The sequence below is a fragment of the Euprymna scolopes genome, chromosome 36, assembly GCF_053919585.1.
Source record: "Euprymna scolopes isolate OS-2025 chromosome 36, ASM5391958v1, whole genome shotgun sequence".
In the NCBI taxonomy this organism is placed as follows: Eukaryota; Metazoa; Mollusca; class Cephalopoda; order Sepiida; family Sepiolidae; genus Euprymna; species Euprymna scolopes.
In genome coordinates this window covers 17,492,985-17,505,493 of record NC_136517.1, presented here as the reverse complement: position 1 = coordinate 17,505,493, position 12,509 = coordinate 17,492,985, and the positions used below count along the sequence as shown (strand labels likewise).

Sequence of the window (12,509 nt, the reverse complement as noted above, 5' to 3'; positions counted from 1 at the left end):
TTTTAATGGAAGTAAAAAACACAAACTCATCCAGCTAGGTAGAAAAGTAACTTATCTTGCCTTTGATAACATTTATTTGTTATATTTTTGTTTTTTTGTTTTTTTTACCACTTTTTCGTACCTCTGTCTATTGTAAAACAAACTTAAAAATGTCAATGTTAAAAGCTATTATTAAAACACACACTTCCTCAATTCTACAAGTCTGAGTCCGGATTGCAATACGAAAAAATAAAATAAATATTAAGTTTGTTTTTTTAAGTTTGATCAGGAACATTAAGTACATACATAAATTGGCAATTCGGAATCTTAACTGATTGTTCTAAGGGAGGTAACTATTTTACTAAGAATTGTAAGAATAAATGATTTTTTTTTCAACTACTTTAATGTAACGAACTTCTACAACATTGCTAAAAAAAAAATATTTTAATTTTTCAACATAACATTCGAGTAATTGTAAGAGAAAATGATTTTTCTTTCAATTATTTGTCTCGCTTTTCATTATTTTTGTATGCTGTAAAAAATTTTTTTTAAATATTAGCAGGTTATTTGAAACTTTTTCTTTTAAATGGTAAGTTAGGATAATAATATTAAATTACATCGTACGTATAGGAGGGGGGGTAAAAATGTGGCGTGCATTGGAGGTACCTAGCGATTATCGTTGAAATATATTTAACTGAAAATAATATATCACTCCGTTTTGAACCTCAAACCAATTGCTTTACATAAATATTTTTTTGATTTTCAAAATAGTTTAACTAAATTTTGACTTTTTAGTTGGATACAATCTGGTTCATATTTGGGTAGGGCCTGAGTTTCACATTTTTTGGTTGGATGCGTTCATGTTGAGCTCGATTTCTTTATTTGGAAACTTGTAATTAATACGTCGATCCAACCAAAAATAACTGCAAATGACACGTTGATGGCGAGAAGTTTTATTTTCCTTTTTCTTGTATAAAAACTCGAGTTTAACCGGTTTTTTTTTTCTTTAATACTAAGAAAACTTGAAGTATTGTGGAAAAAAAAAGTTTTGTTTTTAACTTATATTTTTATCATATCTCGCTTAGTTTTCGAAACAAAAAGATAAAAAAGGCTCCAAATTTTATATTTTGCACCAAAAATGTCTTATGCTTTCACAGAGACACAAAAATTACTAAATACATTCGTGTAATTACTTCGCTGACATTTGTGCTTTCGTGGTAATGCTTCGATTCAATTGTAGCATAGGTAACACTGCCATATTTCGCTTATTCTGCCCAAATTTTTGACGTCGTTTGATATTTACGTTTGAAATTAAATAAAATCGCACTTTATTTTTAAACTTTAAGTCATTTTTTGCTACTTATGCAAAATACGTACTGTGTTACTTTTATGATTATTATTTTTTTTAGGATTTGTTTATTTTCAAGTTAAATTAAATTTTAACGATATCTTTTGTTTATGACATGGTGGTTATTCGGAATCTTAACTCATTGTTCTAAGGGAAGTAACTAAAAAAATCATTTGTTTAAAAAAAAATGACAATATCGTCGCATTTTACATGTGATACTTGTGCACTTTTGCCACCGTGCTGAAAGCCATTCTTAACATGGAGAAGAGAGAGTGTTTTGTAAATATTCTGTGCTTCCACCTAACAATTTAATATACATCTATCTCGTGGAGCTTGAATTTAACCTGAAAACCTATTTTAAAAAAATAGCGTGGTGGCAAAAGTGCACAAGCACAGTCACCTCCCCTAGAATAATGAATTAAGATTCCGAATAATCTACATTGTTAGGTGAAAACGCTCTCGCCATAAATAATATTATTATTTCATCACGATCTGAGTGGTTGGTACCCAAAATCTTTTTCTTGTTAATACAACAATGTGAAAAAAAAATCAGCATTTTTTTTTTTTCCAATTTCATGGCAATTTATAAAGATCGCAGCAGCCGTGGAAGAACGCGAGAAAAAAATCTGTTTATGCATTAAAAGTAGTTTATGTTGTTTTGTCCGTTATAAATTATTCATTTATTATTAATAGATATTATGGCCGACCTGAACGAGAATCACCCCCAAAAAACGACGTTCGGAATAACTCCCCATATTAAGAACGGCTTTCGTTTTTTTTTTTTTTTTTGTAATTTTTTTCAGTGAATTATTAATTGAGCACTAATATATAGGAGGGGGGTCTCGTTTAGGTCCACCAATATTAAATGGAGAATCATTTCGAGTTAAAATTTGAATTTCGTTATTAGATAAACACGACATCAGGACAAATTCGATGGCCATTTTGTTTTGGTATTCACATAATGTTGACACATTTCAGGCGCGTTTTTATCAATTTTCGATGCATAATACTAATTGGATGTTAATGAAAATGATTCCTCTTAACGAAAACAACAAATAAAACTACTTTGAATGCCTAAACAGACTTGATCGTGATCTATGACTTGCCAGGTTTATTTTGTGCAGTCGTCAGTTCGTAATTACTAGATTTCAAGCCATGGGGGCAGATCTATATCAGCACGCTTTTTTTTTTCTTCATAATTTTATTAGTAACAATTTTAGTTTTTTAAATGAAATATTTAAGAAAATCGATATGCATTAATTTTTTAGCGTCTACAAAACAAGTTAGGTTACCACAAATTATTAAATTCACGTGTAAAAAATCGGATTGAAATTTTTATTATTAAATAAAAAGTTTTAAAAAAAAAACTTTTATTTTATAATAAAAAAAATAACAACAACTATGGATGATGCAATATTTCACGCATCAGGTCGTAAAATGCTAAGTTAGCATTTTTTTTTTCTTTTAAAAGATAAAAAAAAAATATTAACAAAAGACAGATATAAATGATTCTTACCAACTGCGGCATCTTTGGGGTTGATTAAAACCTTTATGGTCATATTGATGCCTTTATTTTCTGTCGGCGAATCGAAGAAACAACTTCAGCCGTGAAAGAGGCTAAATTTTACAGACCGATGCTCCACGAAGTTCGCGGAAAAAAGGAGGCGGTGTCAAACGTGAAAATCTCCCGTCAAAATAAATCGACCGTCTCTTTTACAACATTTACACTGTTGGTATTTTCTGTGTATGTGTATATGATACATATATATATGAAGGATAAGCTTACGCAATTTCAGGACCACGTTGCATGAATGGGAAATTATGCTTATCTCTACATTAATAGATTTCTGTCGCCACTTCTCAGTCTGTAGGTGTGTTTCCTGTCACTATGTTACGTATACACACATTATATATCAAGTATTATCAGGAAAAAAGGGCAATAACGTAATATATAGGCAAATTTAAAAAATCCAGTTAAATTGATTTTTAACGGCCTCGTTTCACAACTTTCACAAACATTTACTTTTACTTTTTGGAATTTATTTTTATCTTATTTTTAATTTATTTTTCGTGTTAAGAGACAGATTTAGTTTTAATGATATCGTTATGGAATAGAATATATGTACAGAGTGGAACAATAAAATTGTCCTAGAAAAGACGACATGATTCCATTTCCGTTTGATGGAAACTGATTTTCTTTTTTTGTTGTAAACTATCTACTAGTTGGCCAGTTGTGCACAAATCCCAAAAGCGATAGCAACCTTCTATCATGTTTGAAAGTAACACAATGTTCAACAAGCACGATCGGAGATGTGCCATAGTACAAGTTTCTACTGATCCAAGTTATGACAACAGGACCATTGCCAGCACCCTCAAAATGCCAACCTAGACGGTTCATCACTTAAAAGCACAGCTCAACAAAGTTTCTGGCCACATTTATATGGTTTTTGATTTTGTTTCAAGTGAGGGCCACATCATGCCACCTCACATCTTCGGAGTCAGCCTGAAAGTAAACACCAAAGTGTACATGGATGTGCTGAAGAGTGCAGTGATTCCCTGATGCAATCAAATGGTGGCTTGTGGACCCTGGGTGTGGCAGCAGGACTCGGCGCTGGCCCACAAGTCCAAAGAGACCCAGGCTTGGCTTCAGAAGGAGTGCTATGACTTTATACCTCTCACTGGCCCTCTCCTCCCCTGACCTGAACCCGCTGGACTACTTTGTTTGGTCATATGTCGAGAACATCACCAAAATGACCTCCCACAATACCAAAGCCAGCCTGATCGCCGCCAGCCGAGTATTTGCCAAGCTCCCGCCAGCGCTTGTTGAAAAAGCATGCTTCCAGTTCCGGACCCATATCGAGGCTGTGATTGAGGCTGAAGGCGGCTACATTGAATAGATGTTAACTTTATAACATAATCAACTTATCTGAATTGCTTTTTTTCAATAAAAGTTTTAAAATCCTCTCTTACCCGAAAGGACCTTTGCAATAAGTACCATCCACAGTTAAAAAAAAAAAAGTCAGGTAGATAAATAAATAAATATAAAAAATAATATAAAAAAAATTATTGAATTATTTATCATTCATTTATTTATTTAGTTAGTTATTTATCTGCTGATAACGATTGTACGTTCCTGCATTGCAAGCCTTCAAAAATACCTTATATATAAAATATCTCTTTTATGAATATGTGCCTTCTGAACTCATTATTTTGTTTTTGTTTATCGTTTAACATAACATGTCTCTCGTTTTTCTCATATTTCATTATAAACCCCGGTGACCCTGTAAGGATTCACAAAGAAAGTAATAAACTCCCAACTGGATATTTACTCGTTAACTGTCACAGACAAAGTGTGTAAACGTGTCACTACGCATAGGCTCCGCGCACCCATCCAGTCAAAAAGAGGAAAATGATAATAAAAGTTAATTAGCCAATGGGAGCGGAGCATGATAAAAATAAAATTTAATGACTAATGTTTCTGTGGAGTAGGAGGTAGCAGGACTGGTGACGTCATGCGGAGATAGCATCAGCAGCAGCGAGGAAAGACACAGAGAGTGAAGGGGGAAAGACGTGAACAGCAGAAAACGACAGTAGATGGCAACAAATTTCCTCTAGTCGGTGAAAACTCTGTGAAAATTGGTTATGTAAAAGGGAAAGCCCGGACAGAAAATAAAAATGTGTCTCAAAAAAAAAAAAAGTGAGTTCAAATATTTGTTTTATTTGTTTGCCACTTCGATGGGGTCGAGAGACAAGAGGAAGAATGGAATGAAAATATCCCTCCATAACATTACACTGGCAAGCACTCCTCTTTGTAACCGTTATTTGACCAACAAAAAGAAACAAGAAATAAGTATTCTTTATGAACATTCTCCCTTTTTTCTCCGTTTTTTAAAAAATTTTTGACAAAAGAGTCGCCACTTATCAAGGCTCTGAGGCCACTCGAGGATAAGGGTTAATGGGTATACATTAGTAAATGTGATTATAGCGTAGTAATCATAAGTAGTGGAAATTTTGTAAATTGGATTACTTAGGGGGACGGTTCATCAAGAACTTGTTTATGTTGGACTTGAAGATAATCAAATTGTAGTCAACTGGAAAGCAGGCAAATGGAAGAGAGTTCCACAGGCATGCAGTTCTAAGAAAGAAGCTTTGTTCATGGAATCTATGTTTAGGTTTAGGCACAGATAGAGTGTGGGAAATTGTTGATAGTGGTTCTGGCTAAACGATGTTTCTTGTGAAAGTTTGGGGAGGGGGGACCATAGATTGAAGCTCAGACGAGCACTTGCCATGAAAATAACGATAAAGCAGGGACAAGCTCGCAACGTCTCTTCTGTAGGAAAGAGGTTGTAGGGAAGAGAAAAGGGCATCCCACACTAAGCTACAAAGCTCCGTTTATTCCAATGATGATAAAAGTTATTCAAAACCTTAAATGTTCATAGTTTGTCTTATGTTTAATGGAGTTTCTATTTCAGTCTTTTTTATGTTATAATACACAAAAAAGCTATAAACCTTGTAGTGAACTACTACTATGATGTTGCTACGGTATGCTTCCCTTATTTCTCTCTTTCTCCCTACTCTTCTACTTTTCCCTTCCTTTCTTCTCTCAACGTCACCAGAGGTTTCAGCCAATCGGAATAGAGGACTGTCCTGGAGGGAGATACAAAGAAGAAATCTGTCTCAGACATGTGAGAACGATAGAAGCATCAACATGCGATGGATCAGTTTCCCTGGATAAAGTCTTTTATCGAAGAAAATGTACCATCCTCTTTGTACCCTATATCTTGGAAACCTTTATAAAACATCATCAATCCTAAAGTCTCGTCGCACTTAATTATAACCGATGTTTTCTTTTCCACAACCATTCTTTTTCAGCACTCTTGTTCTCCCTCTAATGTCGGAGGTGCCCCAAAAAGCGGACCGAGCGAAATGGCGACCCTTTTTCAAACGTCGTTAAAATTTATGGTAACCACCATAACCTTTTTCAGTGAAAATATTTCTTCGAAACCGACTCATCCCCAAAATACTTCTCCCTTTACAAAACACCTAAAGTAATACCCCTTAACTTATCTCCTACAATGTCACAACACAAACACTGACAAATCTCAACTCCAATGTTTTCTCTCAATTGTTAAAAATTGAACTGCCTTTTATTCGATCCTTGTCATTTAACTGGCTTTACCTGACTGATTACACTTTTGCTGAAAATGATCTTTCAAATATCATACTTTTAACTTTTCTTCTTTTTTTTTCCCATGCTAGTGGCTGTGTCAGGTTCATACTTTTTATTCACATGACCTTCTAGTACATTCGACAATTATTTAATGTTGTTTTGCATTTGTCGCCAGGTACATGCTTTTCTCACAATGAGTCTCAGTATATACAGCTTAAGTATTAAACAAGATGTCGGGTTCATAATTTTAATTCAAATGACCTTTTGGTACATTTGATAATTATTTTGTTGTTTCTTACATTTTGGTCAGGAGCACATTTTTGTCAAAATAATTTCTCAGTACACACAGCCTAGATATTTAACAATCCCATCAGCGTTCAAGTTATTAGAGAATTGTACTCCAATAATTACTCCTCTTCTCTATTGTGTAGTACACCATGCATTTGTTGGCTTCACTAAAACCTCTTTTTCTATTTGGATTCTGAATTGCTCTTGCTAATCAGTTTCTGGGGTTGTATCCTTGGGTACCTCTTCTCTCTGTTCAACTTGGATGCCATGTTATATCAGAATGTGGTCTCTTCAGGTGATATCCCTCTTCTCACAACTACTGCTTTCACTATCCGATAATGTTGTTTAATTATTCTGTTCTATAGGTTGCCCTGTAATACCTTCTTATCTTTCATTTTTTGTATAGTATAGAGAAGTTCTGAGCAAAAAACGGTGCCATTATCCACTACCACATTCGTTATTGGACCTCCTTCAAGCATTACATTTATAGCTTGTTTCGTGTATTAAAAAAAAAAAGAAAATTTTTAAATACATATATAAAAAAATTATATATAAATAAATAAAGTACATTTGTGTGAAACTTCATAAAAATCAGCCTAGACATTTCTGAGTCCATAGAGAATCAATTTACACACAAACACACACAAACACACATACAAACACACACATACACAAACACACGCACACAAACACACATACACATACAAACACACAAACACACGTACAGACACACACACACACACAAACACACACACACAAATACACATACAAATACACACACACACACACACACACACATACACACAAACACATATACACATACAAACACACAAACACACACACAAGCACACACACAAACACACACACACAAACACACACACAAACACGCACACACACAAATGCACATACAAACACATATACACATACAAACACACACACAAACACACATACACACACAAACACATATACACATACAAACACACACACAAACACACATACAAACACACATACAAACCCACACACACAAACACACACACACACAAATGCACATACAAATGCACACACATACACACACAAACACATGATGATGATTGCAACGTCTTGTCAGATGAGTGCCACTCCCTCAGACATTTAAAATCCATGAGCCGAAATGCCTGAGGGAGTATCTATACAAAGATGATGTTACAGAGTCTTAGCTTTGTACGACAGCTAAGTCTCTCTCTCGGTTCAAAATGTTGAGATCCAGCAACAAGCAAGAGCAAGATAGCCAGCAACAAATTAACCTGCAAACCAGCTTAATGCGGGTACTGGTCTCCCGCTTTATGGTTTTTTAAATCAGAGATTTGCTTCTCCTAAAAAGGTTGCCTTTACCATGGCTTACGGGAGCCCTCTCCACCCCAATATACATATACACACACACACAAACATACACGGTGCTAGTTGGCCGTTGACCCAGAAAAAGAGTTCATTCACCCTTTGGAAGGTCTTGTTTTTAATCCTTCAGGGAGACTAGCCGCCCTCCTCACCAAGCAAGTCTGGTGGGGGAACCAGTTAAGTTGCCGGTGACCCGACCATGAGGCAGGTAGTACTGGGTTACATGGTACCAGTAGCATATGACATGACCTGACGCAAACACATATACACATACAAACACGCACACAAACATACATACAACACAAACATACAATACACACACAAACACACACACAAAACACACACACACACCCATACAAACACACGTACAAACACACACACACAAACACGTACAGACACACACACAAACACACACACACATACACACACAAGCACACACAAACACACATACACACACAATGCCTTTTATATATAAGTAGAGATTTTGAGGTGTGACCCAGAATTCAATTTATCCAATTCAAAAAAAAAGTAATGGTTCAATAGATACGAGGTTTCCTGCTGTGGTTTTATTTTCATACCTAAGTGAAATGATAAAATCTTTCATAATCATAATAACTTTGACAAAATTTCTAACTCAGTCAAAGAAAATATACACATGGTGTTGTGGGAGGTCATGTTGGTGATGTTCTCGATGTATGACCAAACAAAGTAGTCCAGCACGTTCATGTTAGGTGAGGAGGGAGGCAATGAGATAAGAGCGCAAAGTCATGGCACTTCTTCAGAAGCCAAGCTTGGGTCTCTTTGGACTTGTGGGCCGGCGATGAGTCCTGCTGCCACACCCAGAGTCTACCAGCATCCACCTGATTGCACCAGGGGATCATCACACTCTTCAACACATCCATGTATACTTTAGTGTTGACTTTCAAGCCGACTTCGAAGATATGAGGTGGCATGATGTGACCCTCACTTGAAACAAAATCAGAGACCATAACCATGGCCAGAAACTTCATTGATCTGTACCCTCAAGCGTTGAACCGTCTGGATCTGCATTTTGAGGGTGCTGGCAATGGTCCTGTTGTCATAACTTGGATCAGTAGAGAGTATGAGTTGTACAGTGGTACATCTCCGATCTCGCTCATTGAACATTGTGTCACTTTCAGACCTGATAGAAGGTTCCTATTGCTCTTGGGATTTGTACACAACTGGCCAACTAGTAGATGGTCTCCAACAAAAAAAAAAAAGAAAACTAGTTTTCATCAAATGGAAATGGAATCATGTTTTCTTTTCTAGGGCGACAATTTTATTGTTCGACACTGTAGAGAAGTGGTCAACCACCTCAACAAAAATCACCTACTCAGTGAGTGCAATATGGTTTCTGTTCTGCTACATCTAGAGCTGATGTGCTAATTGTAATATCGCACAGGGTTACTGAATTTCTTTATAAGGTTTCTAGAGCAATAGCTCTTGACATGTCCAAGGCATTTGATAGGGTATGGCATAAAGGTCTACTTCCCAAGATTCACAACTATGAAATAGCTGGAAATGTCCTTTTATTTAGTAAATCCTTTCTCTCTAATAGGCTTTTGAGAGTAGTCATCAGTGGGCAGAAATAAGAAGCTCATATATTAACACTGGCATGCCTCAAGGTTCCGTCTTGGACCCAACTCACTTCTTAATCTTCATCAATGATCTCCCAAATCACATTCTTAAATCATTTGTAGACATTTATGCAGATGAAACCGCAATCTATAGCAACACTTCAAAAGCTGACAATAACCAAGACCTTTCTGATTCTCTCCCTTCTGATCTTGAGAATGTGGTGTAATGGGGAAAAAGGTGGCTGCTTAATTTTAATGCATCTAAAACCAAGGTTCTCTTTTTCTATTATAATCTCTCTGGCTTCCATCTGGCCCCAATTGTAATGAATGACTCCTGTCTTGACAAGTTTCTGGGACTGACCTTTATTCCTGATCTGAAATGGAACACATACATCAAATCTGTTGCCAAGATTACCGGGAAAATGGCTAGATCATTCTACCATTTCAGTGGGTATCTGACTGCTGATGCAATTCTCTATTTGTATAAGAACCAACTGCATCCTAAAATGGAATACTGTTGCCACATCTGAGCAGAAGCTGCTCGGTGTGCCCTATCTTAATTTGATAGTAATCAAAACCAGCTTCCAAACCTAGTCGGGGATGCCCTTTTCTCTTCCCTGCAACCTCTTTCCCACAGAGGAGACATTCCGAGCCTGTCTCTGATATATAGTTATTTTTCTGGCAAGTCCTCATCTGAGCTCCAATCTATGGTCCTCCTTTACTAAACTTTCACAAAAACACTTGACTAGCTACAACCACTATCAACAATTTTCCTCCACTCTCTATCTGTGCCTAAATCTAAATGCAGATTCCATTAACAAAGCTTCTTTCCTAGAACATCCCATGTGTAGAACACTGTTCCATTGGCTTGCTTCCCAGCCAATTACAATATGGTAGCCTTCATGTCGAATGTAAGCAAGTTCTTGTTGAGCTTTCCTCTTAAAAAATCTGAATTCTACCAAATCTACACCAATAACGATTACTAAACTACCACTTTATATTCATTCAGTCAGGGAAGCAAGGATCCAGGAGAGAATTCCAAAATGCAGCAGTCCAAGGGAAAAAGCTATTCGAGTAGAAGGTTTTATGGCATCTAGGGATTTTCACAGTGTAATGGTGGGATTTTGTTGCTTGCTGGGTTTGTAGAGAGTATTTTTGTCAAAGGGGTACTAGTTCTTGGAGTTTTGGAGTACCTGCCATTTAAATATTTGTAAAACAGGCAAAAGGATGCCACATTTTGGCGATAAGACAGAGGTTTTTTTTTGGGGTTTTTTTTACACAGTGATCACCGCTTATCAAGGTTGGAGTTTAGGTGATATTTCAGGACCTATTAGGTTGGCAATTCTCTTCTGAACCCTGTCTAGGAGTGAGAGACTAGTGGCAGATTCACTAGCTCTGATGTGGCAACGATACTCCATGCATGGGCGAATCGTGGCCTTGTAGAGATGCAATATACTCTTAAGTGTGAGTAGCCTTTTAGCACGGCAGAGAGAGAGAGCCCACCTTCTTCGTAGCAGCCTTGGCAATTACCTCGATGTATTTGTTCTAATTCATGATGTCTGTGAATGTTAACTCTAGGAGCTTGAGGGAAGTACTTTCAGGCAATGTGTCATTAGCCATGGAAATTAATAGTTAAGAAAGTTTCTTGCAATTATTAAAGGAAATAAGCTTAGTCCTGGCAGTATTGAACATTACCAACCAGTTACGGCCCCATTTCACTACAGACTGGAGGTTTTTCTCTAGGGTTTTAGAAATTTCCTTAGATATGTGTTCATTCATTTTATCCTCGTGTCTGTTATAGAGTGTGGTGTCATCAGCAAATATGCTCATCTCAGAGAAAATTTTATCTTGGGAGATCATTTATGAATATCAGGAATGATAAAGGTCCAAGTTTAGCTCAGCATCATAGCAAATATTAACTTGTTGTACAATATCATGTCAGATTTAACAGCTCTGCTTTCTAGGTACGTAGCTATAAGGATTGAATGGTAGCTTTGTCTACCTATATATCTATAAAAAGTGAGAATGCATGTGTTTGTGGGGGGGACACTTCTCGACCTATATACTCTACGATTATTTACAGACTTGAAATTTGGTATGTAAGTTATTAAGACATGTAGAAAATTTTTTTATCGGTTTGCATCCAGAAAAAACGCCTTCTAAGGGGTCAAAATTGAAAAATTTTGTACGTTGGGGGGGAGGGGTAATCAGATGTTTATCTATTTGTCAACTGTTTCATGACTGCACATGCGTGCATCGCTCACATGACAACTTCTTTGTGTTAAGAATAAGTATGTATGAAAACACTTTTTAAAGATCGTGTCAAGCTGGCCTAATGGTTATCGTACTTGACTAACTGTCTTTAGGTTTTGGTTTTGATCTCAGTTCAAGTATTTTTTTTTTTTTTTTTTTACTTACAAGAAGTGAACTGTTTAGAAAAAGCATAGTACTCACATGCACATGTCTTAGTTTCTATGTGAATTAAAATATTTGTGCGTATTTTACGACCGGGCAACGCCTGGCGGCTTGCTAGTATAAAAATAAAGATGTGTTGTCCTAAACTAAAAAGAAATACCGCGCCACTATTCTATGAAAGAAGATTGATTTGTTTAAAGTTTTAGCAGCGGTTCGGTTCGAAGATTATGCAAATTCAGTATTGGATATTGTTAAAGTTTAACTTGTCGGTATCTCATTTGAATACAGCTTGAAGAAATTTGCATAATCAAATCGAAATCGTCCAATCAAATTCAAG

At 36.1% G+C, this 12,509-nt stretch overlaps 1 protein-coding gene across 1 annotated transcript in view; it reads right to left on the bottom strand.

Annotated features, from left to right (window-relative positions):
* LOC145260363 (bifunctional glutamate/proline--tRNA ligase-like) overlaps nt 1-3,209 on the bottom strand; it is a 121,993-nt gene extending 118,784 nt beyond the window's left edge. The window contains exon 1 of the mRNA XM_080118299.1: nt 2,844-3,209. Coding sequence (XP_079974425.1) covers nt 2,844-2,886 — 43 coding nt within the window. The 5' untranslated portion in view covers nt 2,887-3,209. The remainder of the gene's footprint in view (nt 1-2,843) is intronic.
* Nucleotides 3,210-12,509: the final 9,300 nt, after the last annotated feature.